We start from the raw sequence: 10,240 nt of genomic DNA on the forward strand, positions 1-10,240 counted from the left end.
TATTGTGTGTCTCTTATACCTCAAGAAAAGGTAGAATGTAAAAATGTCTGTGAGAACTAGAAAGATAGAAGCCGTTGTAACTATGTTCCAGAGAACGTCCAGAGAGGAATCAGAGAGTCAGTGGAAAGATGGCACTCACATCTTCTTGTCCCCTAAATAGAGAGAAAAGAGAGACGCCATCCGTAGACATTGGCATAAATAGCAAAGAGCCAGCCCACTCTCTCAGTCTTTCAAATTGTGACTTAATCTTATCACTAATGGCTGAGACACCACACAAAACAGTGCTGCTTCTGAAGAGCCTAGATGCACTGCCTTGACTACCTGTCACTCAGAGATGGCTATTCCCCTGGCTGGCTCCAGATGAATGTTTTAAGCACAGTACCATCTGAACACAATGATCGGACACAAAAAAGCACCAATGTAAAGAATGTCACTTTTATTATGAGTAAAAATGCACATTTATATTACTTTTCTAGCATCACTAAAATCCTAAGTATATTCAATATGTCTGGAAGATAACTAAAGTCTAGCTAAATAAGAAATTTGAATAAGACAGCTGCTCCTAACATAGACAGCACTCATATATTTAAAGTTACAAAGGCAAAGCAACCATTTTAAAGAGCTTGACTGATGATAGCTCGACATATCCACAGATTCACTTGTTCCCAATCTGGCAGAACAGGACCATAGAAAATACCAGACCAAGTATCTAGAAAACAAAACAATAGAGTTAACATGGAATTCAAGGGAAAATGCATTATAAATAGACAGAAAGAACATTATATAGGAAAAGATTCTGGCTATGGACAGTTTTAATCTTTTTAACCTACGTCATCTCTCTTCCTGGGAAATTAGAGACTCCCATGGGACAAGAGAGCATTGAGAAAGTTCTCTGAGTGAACTGTTTTAATCAGGGTTTTCTGCTGCCAGTCCACCTCTAATTTGCCCAGTCTGGTTGTTCAATAGCTGCTGCCCCCAGAGCACTCCAACTTTGGGGGACACACACCCTTCTGTGGGGCATCTGCCCCAGAGCTCAGGGGAACTCGGGCCTCTGGACGCTCAATATACCTATTGCTTCCATGAAACAGCTATGATCTCTGGGTTAGATCATCTGCATACAAATCAAGGAGTCTAGAATTTCTCTTGCCATAGTGAGGGCATTGCCAAGAGGAGTGAAAAAAAAAGTAACATTTAAAACACAACAATAAACTTCTAAATCTATGGAGAATAGCTTAATTTAGAAATTTCCTCTGAAGTGAACAAACACAGCTGAAAATCTGGGGCATAGTTTCCCATTTATTAAGTGGCTCTCCCAAGAATGGGGCATCTCAAAACTTGCCCTAAGTGTCTTTGCAGTTGGTGACTCGCATGCCGTGGCTTTGATGTAGAAATGACAGAAGGACCTGTGTGTTTTACCAATCAAAAGTTTTCCTCCCCACCAGCCTGCTTTGAGGGGAGGCAGGAGGAGGGTGAGCTGCTACTTATGCTGAGTCGTCACAAGTGCTCCTACTATATTGAGACGTCCTGCTTAAGAATTTGTTCCTGAAAATGCATTTCAGATGAGAACTACTGCCCAATATTTGTCGCCTTAAAAAAATTAAAAAGAAAAAAAGCAGACACCAGCTCTCTGAAAAAAAATAATGATTTTCATTCAGAGCTTTCTCAAAGTCATTCTTTTAGAATGACTTCAAAAAGCCTTGAAATTTAGTCTTTTTGCCTTGATCCCAAGCCTCAAGTCTGGGAGACAGGTATCAGGAAAGAATAAAGAACATGGGCAAAATACTGAGATAAGGCAACTATCATCTTTCATCGTCACATCCTTGAAATAGAAGCCTGATATTTATCAGCTGGCTAGACAGTTAATATCCCATTTTCTTGCACTTCGCTGCCTCTGAAAAAAATTTTTATCATTGTTCATAAAAATAGCAGGTAATTAAAACGAGATCCATCATATGGTAATGTATGCGAAGACTCAGGATAAACTTGCTATACGTAATGTGCATGAGTTCCCCTATTCTGGAAAAGTCTAAAAAAATGTAAAGTTATCATTTTTCTCTCTCAACTATGCTATTCTTGGGACCTTCTGTCAGGATAACGTTTATCCTACAAAGTGATGACTACCAGTGTCAGTGCCCTTTTTTCTTAGTTGAAATGAGAAGAGAAAGTGCTGATCATTTTTGTGCTTGTAAGTTCTATAGTCAAATACGGAGAGGTATGTTATGATGGTCTGATTATTTAACTTGGAATAATGAGAATTCCAAGAATGTCTATAGCATTTTCTTGCAAAATAAAGCATTTTGCATAGATTCATAGCATCCTCTCTAAGAAGAATTGCTCAGGTATGTGGTCTTACTTAGAGTCTTGAAAATGACTATTGGCCCACTCTATCAGAGCCTATGCATAAACAGACTAATGTCAACAGTCTAAATGTCAAAGGGTCATGTTTTCATATGATATTTTAATGGAGTTTGAATATATTTTATGCATGGAGATATTTGCCCCTGTTTCCTTCTTAAAAATATTTATTAGAGAGATATGTTTTCTCTCTGTGAGTCTTTGTGTTTACTTGAATGTAAACTTGGGAAACAAGGCCTAGGTATTAAGCCTTAGAAACGGGCCTAAGTGTTAGTCAACTAAGAATAATGAATATGCGATAGACTAATGTACATTTTTGGATACATTTTTATAGGCCGAATATCAGACTATTTTCAAGGCTATAGTTCTTTTTTAAAAAATATATTTTATTGATCTTTTACAGAGAGGAAGGGAGAGGGATAGAGGGCCACAAATATCGATGAGAGAGAAACATCGATCAGCTGCCTCCTGCACATCCCCTACTGGGGATGTGCCCACAACCAAGGCACATGCCCTTGACCGGAATCGAACCTGGGACCCTTCAGTCTGCAGGCTGATGCTCTATCCACTGAGCCAAACCGGTTAGGGCAAGGCTATAGTTCTTTAAACCAATTATCATATCTACATATAGTCTAGAAATCACACTAACTGGCATAACTAAAAATGTTATATTTTATGATATTAACATATATAAATTTCATACCCATAAAAAGGTATTTCCCTAATCATATATTTAGAACACTCAATAAAATATCTAAATATGTAACAAACACATGGATATACCAATTTCATAGACTATGTTACTCCTCTTGTAATCTTACTTTCCATTACATGTATTTAGATTCTTGGCAATGCCTTTGACTATGATATACAGTGGGGCCTTGACTTACGAGTTTAATTTGTTCCGAGACCGAGCTCATTAAGGAGCTCATTAACTCAAATTATTCTGTCAACTCAAAGCAAAAAATCGGTCGAGAGACAGCTGGTATCTCAAAAAACTCGTTAGTCGGGACACTCGTAAGTCAAGGCTCCACTGTATGAGATATCAAACTCCCCAGTTGATTATGTCCTTATTTTCTCTGGCTTTCCTTTTGAGAAACTTCTTAAAAGCATCTGTGGGTTGTAGCCAATCATAGTCAATTTGAGTCTAATATGGAATTTGATACATATTGATACTTGCATTGAATACTTCATTTAAAGCCTGCTCTTTCAACCATTCATTTAAAGTCTATTCTTGCAACACATGTGTGTGTGACTTATGAAAATATGTGAGTGTATGTGTGTGTGATTTCTTTCTCACCTCTAGGGCCACTAGCTCATATTTCTAAATTAACATTAACCCAGAATAGAAAGCAGAGAAATAAAGGACATTTCGAAAAAGGAAGAATCAAGAGAAATAGACTTAATACTTTAAATTTAAGCCAATTATCATATCTACATATAGTCTAGAAATCACACTATTCAACTTTGATCATATATCAGACGTAGAGAAGGACATCCATGTTTCCAGCAGAGAATGCTTCATATGTAGAACTATTCTGGGCTACCAGAAAGAACACTCAACACCCCAATTTACTGCTAATTGTCCCAACCCCTTTTCTAATGATTGGCCGAGAATTCCACCGGTAACCTTAATGACCATGTAGGACACTAAATTGCTTCAGTCCCAGCTAAAATTCCTTTCTGGCACTGATGTGGCACAAGAGGTAAAAAGGTACCAGAAATCCCAAGGAGGACGCTGTACAGCATTCCATGCAAGTGAAGCAGCAGCCGCTCAGCTGAGCTCACCAGCCCTCAGAGGCGTTAACCAGAGACACCCCACACCTCCTCAGGACTCCTGCCAATGCCCTGCACAGGATGCAAGGGAATTTGACTCACCTGATATCTAAATTCACCAAGAGTTGAGATGATTCCAAAAACCCTTCCCTGAGATCGTTTTATTTCATCTATTTGGCAAACATTTTTAGGCCATGTAAAAAGTATAATTCAGATTCTTTTAAAAAATGCCAAGTAAGGCCATCCAGATAAAAACTCTATTCAGGAATTGTTTTCAACATCAATAATTAAATTGATGAGAGTACATTTGAGAATTTTTACTCAATGAGAAAATTAAAGGCAACTGCTTCAAAATTTTAAAACTAATTAGATTTCTGTGGAATGGAATAGCAGGAAAACAGCTCCCCACACTCTTGAGTTCAGTTTTTATTTTCTCTTTCAAAATCAGGAGGAGAGATAAGAAAATGTAAAGACTGTGTTTTGGATTTGTCTGGGCTCTTTCTTCTAATTTTAACTCTTACATTAGATTCCAATGGGAAAACGATATGTGGGACTAAGAACTATGTAGAAGTTAATTCAAAATGTATTCCCCAGTAGAGAGATCATTCAAAAATAGGCTTAGCCATGCTCAATTCATACAATTGTAATCCCTTCCCCAGACTCAAGGTTGTCAGAGGGAGAAGCTGGCCCTTGGCACTTGGTACCCAGTGCTTGTCTGAAGCACCTGGTTTTTACTTGGCTCACCATAAATGTGCTAGCAGGATTAATGGACAAGCAAGGGAATAAATAGAGTAATTAATGAAAGGTTATACTGTACCTCAATAAATGCTATTCCAAATGCTAATCCAATAATTACGAGGAGATTTTTTTTAAGTAAGTCTTTTATACGATTAATGCATGCCTGTTAAAAAATATATACATAAAGTTAACTTTAATCACATTTTGATGACCTTATCAGAATTAAGATATTTTTTCCAGTGGGTTGATTTTTTGCACTGTTACCAAGAAACATATTTAACAAAAAGGAATTGGATTATCTCCTCTGCTTCAAACTCCTCCCCCCATCTGAAAGGTTATAGCAAGCACTCGAGGAGCAAAATTTTGCTTCAGCTACATCATTGCTGAATCTAGGGATCTTTAGTTATAAATAATAATTAATAATTTTATCTTAACTGACAACTTAGAGTTATGACATTGGCTATGTATATTTTTAGGTTTGTAATCTGCAGATTACAACCACAGTTCTCTGGTTGGGGTTTCAGTTAATTATAGTGAAATGTTTCACTTTTAAAAGGAGGTTTATAAAAATTCCCTTTCTAATACTTATCAGTAATTTTTAGCTTAAAAATCATATGTCCACTATTATGCCCTTAATTGAGATAAAAAAGGAGAATTTTGGAAGTTATCTCTCTACCACATTTTTTTAATTTATTCAAACCAGTATGCAATTCCAACCTTAAAAAATTTCAGACCAACCTAAAAATTCCAAAAATTGTAAATTACATGAATAATTTTAAAAATGAAAAATACTGCACAATGTAATAGTCCTATTATCTGTATTGACAGAAAACATTTCATTCCCATAATAGTCTTATATGTTCAATGGGCTAGCAAAATATTGCTATTTGTTAAATAAAATATAAGTTTTCCATAAGGTTTTTTTCCCCCTTTGTTCCTGCCTGGGTTTCTCCATTCTCATCTGATCCAAAGTGGTCAACATTAGAAGAAGTGATTACATTATTTAGGGTTAACTATGCGATTAATGATCTATGGAGTCATATTTGTTACGCTTGAGGAGTTTTCTCCCCCATCCCCTTTAGATAACCAGGTTATCTTGGCAAAAGAGAAGGCGGTGGGGGGTGGGGGAAGAAACAAATTATGGCCATTCAGATTTCTTATTTTTCCAGACTTCTTGCAAATGACACAAGGCAGATGGAAGTATTTTGTGAATTTATGACCATCCTGTTGGGAAACTTGGTGAAGCTATCACCCTGTATTCAGCTGAATTATGTGTGAATTTGGAGGGAATGTCTATTATTTTTTAGGATAATGGTAGGACTTTTCAAAATGTATCCTAAGGAAAAACATCTTTGCATTGAATCTTTACCAGAACACAACAATCTGCAATCAACTATTGAATTTACCATTTTCATCATCCCAAGCAGAAACTACATTTGCTTATACCATATTTATTTCTCTCTTCCTCATACATACCATGTCACTAACATTAGGTAGAGGAAGGGAGCAGGGAGAAATATAAAAAGTAAGAATAAAATATTTTTACTGGTATTACTTGGACAATGAAAGACAGGGTAGCTGTGTAGTCGGATAGATAACTTCTTCCCCACCTGTTACTTTAAACACCAGTAACCGAAATTCCCTTTCAGAACACAGTCTCCTTCATTGTGATAAGATTAGTAAAAGCGATGTGCTAGTCAGCAGGAGAGACGTTTCTCCTGAGATACTTTCTATGTCCGGAAATGTAATTCATCTCAGTAGCCATTACTAAGCCAATACTAAATTGAAAATAATCTTAAGGCATTACAGAAATTAATTTATTGAATCACATAGCTGTTATAGATCTCGCTTCCATCTAACTATAATCTCCTTGAGGAGCCAGAAGTCTATCTGATTCTAACAAGGGTCTGTCTGACACATAGTAGGCACCCAAGTATAATAGCAAATAAATGAAACATTAATATCATTCATATCAATTGTCATTTCTGTACACAATTCTTCCAGGCGTAAGGAAAAAATTATATAAAACCCTGTGGCAACAGGCAGATATCATGTCCTCTAGGAAACTATAGCTTGTACCTCCAACCCTGAATTAGATGGTGTCCCATAACACTTATGCTTGCCCCTATCCAAGAAATACCAATAGTTCATTAAATAGAAGTTGCCGAGTTATCTTTCTCTCCTCCCTATTTGGGCTGACCCTGTGCCCTGCACAGAAATTGGTCTCCAATGGATGATAGGAGGTAGTCAAGAAATATGGGATGAATTAAGCAGTAAGAAATATGACATGCATATATTGACATCCACAAGTGACATAGTTAAATAGGACATCTACAACACATAAAAAATAAACCCAGCTTTTTCAATTGACTTTAAATATCTGAGGCAACTTTTAATTGGAGCACTAATGAGACAAAGCAGTAAATAAAACATAAATCCAGAGCTGAAACCACTAAAGGCCAAGTCCTTTCTTTAGGCTGATACAGTTACTTGAGAAAAGGAATCTTTGATTAGAAAACGGAAGCTTCACTTTTAAAATTAAAGTGAAAATATAGATTTCTAGAATTTATGTTAAAATAGAAAAAAAATGGAGGAGAATAATAATTAAAGTCACCAAAAAGAGGACAACATAAACATGTATCTGTTAATTTGGACGTTGCTTCCCCTTGCAAGCAGAGTGTTGCTTTGATCTATTAGAGTTGAGTTTAAATGATTGCCAGGCTCATAGAAGAAATGAAATACTTTCATCTTTTATATTGGCTTTTATCTTTAAATAAGGATTTCTTTTTTATTTGGGAAATTCCTGGGACGTTTATGTCATGATTCCCATTATAATTGCTGCAATTTAAATTTTTGTGAAGTCTTTCATTTTGAAAAAAAAAAATGAACAGAACCACTTACTGTGACAAGTTTGATTTGTTCTTACCTCTTGGTAAACAGATTTTCCTTCATATTGTGTACATGGGGAATCTGATGGAGCTGAACATTCACACGACTCAGAATTGGGTTGAAAATTATGTCCCCAGTCAGAAGCTCCATCGACCAAACCACAACATTTGAACTGTTTGATGAAAAAACAGATATGAAAAGCAGGCACTAAAGAAGATAAAAACATTGTCAATACACTGAATCACATTCTCCTGAAACCATTATGATGTTTCTTATTTAAAAAATCATATATTTTCACCCACCTCTCTGAGTATAAAAGCAAAAATAAAGGACTATTCCTTTTGGTCTTAATATTAGAAAAGGAAAAATAGGTTGCAGGAGCAAAAGTCTGAGGAACTTGGAGATGAAAAACTTACCTTCTAGATTTTAATGATGAAAGAGGAGCAGAATCAGTTCTACTTGGCCTAGATTTTAGGAAAGAAGCTTCCAAAGAGTTCATGAGAGAGTCAAGATCTCTTTAAAGAACTTTTGCTCAAAAGAGATGAGAGGTTTTAAAAATGAAATTTCCATCTCATGATCTTTGACCACTTACGAAGGCTAGGAAGAAAAGGGCGAGAGGCCTCTCAAAAGCCAAAGATGCTCTGTGGGCCTCCCGTGGGATGGAATGTTAATGGACATCTGCACAAGCGGGAAAGGGGTGCCAATGAGAGATGAAACTCTTAGAACAATGTCAGAAAGATGGAGGCCCAGAACAAACCGAAACACGGAGAAACGCTAGCGGCACTTGTGGCCGTGCTTGGGGAAGAAAAACAAGGAAGTGATGAGCCCATTAGCACAGAGTAGAGGGCGCAGATTATTAGATGAGAGAGAGAAGTAATTATCCCTCATCTTGTCCTACTTGTTCTATTAGAAGGAGAGAAAACGCTTCATGCAGAAAGGCAGACAAAAATGGAGCCAATGCTGGGTGGTTTTCCAGGCCCAGAGGCATCGCCATGCCAGGACACTGAAAGAACGTTCACGTACTGACTGGGTGACCACATTACCCACGTTACTCAAACCTCTCTGTGCCCGTTTCTTCATTTGTAAAATACAGATAATAATAGGATCAATTTGTAGATTTGTTGTAAAGATAAAAATAAGAAAAACAATGTGAAGATATAAAATGCTTTACCCAGTGACTGACTTATAGAAAGCACTCACTGCGTGTCAGCTGTTATTGTTGTTTTTGTTTTGCAGTTGCTGTTATTTCCGTTATGCTTACACCGCACATGATCTACTCAACATTGATATCAATGATTTAGAGAAAGATATAGAAAGTATCTTTTCAACTCTGTAGCTGATCTAGAAGCTGGGAGTGATGATCAATATATTGGAGAGAAGCAAAGATAGTTCAAACAATGGACTCAAAGTAGCAAGTTTAACCGGGGGGGATAAAAAATCTGCACTTTGGCCCTAACTGGTTTGGCTCAGTGGATAGAGCATCAGCCTGCGGACTGAAGGGTCCCAGGTTCGATTCTGATCAAGGGCATGTACCTCGGTTGCGGGCACATCCCCAGTAGGGTTGTGCAAGAGGCAGCTGATCGATGTATGTTTCTAACTATCCCTCTCTGTAAAAAAAATCAATAAAATATATTTAAAATTTAAAAAGTCTGCACTTTGGCTCAAAGACTCATTTGCACAAATACAGCGAGGGGCAAAAGTATGTTTACAGTTGTGAGTATGCAAAATGCAGATTTTATTCTTGTATTATTATTCTTGTATTATTTTCCATATGAACAACTGTAAACCTAGTTTTGCCCCTCCCTGTATATGACTTAACAGGCATTTATATGAGAGAGCTTAAGATTTCTGGTGGTTCAAAGGCCAATCAATATTAGCAAAGAGGGCAGTTTTGAAATAACCTCCTTTCCTGTTCCCACGGTAGACATCATTAATTGCTCACTCTTTCTGATTAAATAATCTTGAATAGTGTTAATTGATAGAGATACTTCAGACCGAAATGAATAAAAGCCCTACTCTATGCACTCACAGATCAGTCCATATTAGGAACACAGTGTACCTTAGGAATCCTCAGGGAGGTACAGAAGACAGGGTAGAAAGGCTAAACTTGTCATGATATCTAGTCCCAGATCGGATGTGGGAGAAGTTGGGAAGAACTTGGTCAGAATGTGTTGAAGGAGTTATAACTGCCACATGAACAAGGCACTGTGCAGGGAATGAGACACAACAACCTCTAGACTAACAGTCATCACAAGAACCCAGAAGGCACATTCCATTGGCATGTTAGCAGGTAATTTGTGTGGGAATTCCCTGAAATCCAAAGAGAAAGCCATTTGTTATCTAGAACTTCTGTCCATGTGTGGTGGAGTGCAGGTCACCCAGCCAGAGTTTGAAGTAGGATATTTTGTTCCCAAAGAAGCATTAAAAAGGAAGGAAGGAAGGAAGGAAGGAAGGAAGGAAGGAAGGAAGGAAGGGAGGGAGG

At 37.2% G+C, this 10,240-nt stretch overlaps 1 protein-coding gene across 3 annotated transcripts in view; it reads right to left on the reverse strand.

Moving 5' to 3' along the window:
- Positions 1 to 416: 416 nt before the first annotated feature.
- The window catches only part of TSPAN8 (tetraspanin 8), a 38,813-nt gene continuing 28,989 nt past the window's right edge, over positions 417 to 10,240 (reverse strand). For 2 of the 3 annotated variants that reach the window (XM_005884116.2, XM_014531680.1), the window contains 3 exons: positions 7,796 to 7,930; positions 4,949 to 5,032; positions 417 to 709 (listed from right to left, as the gene is read on the reverse strand). In XM_005884116.2, the coding sequence (XP_005884178.1) occupies positions 656 to 709; positions 4,949 to 5,032; positions 7,796 to 7,930 (273 nt within the window). In that variant the 3' untranslated portion in view covers positions 417 to 655. The remainder of the gene's footprint in view (positions 710 to 4,948; positions 5,033 to 7,795; positions 7,931 to 10,240) is intronic. The other variant, XM_014531682.1, reaches the window with a different exon arrangement.

The sequence above is a fragment of the Myotis brandtii genome, unplaced genomic scaffold (genome assembly GCF_000412655.1).
Source record: "Myotis brandtii unplaced genomic scaffold, ASM41265v1 scaffold82, whole genome shotgun sequence".
Taxonomy (NCBI): Eukaryota; Metazoa; Chordata; class Mammalia; order Chiroptera; family Vespertilionidae; genus Myotis; species Myotis brandtii.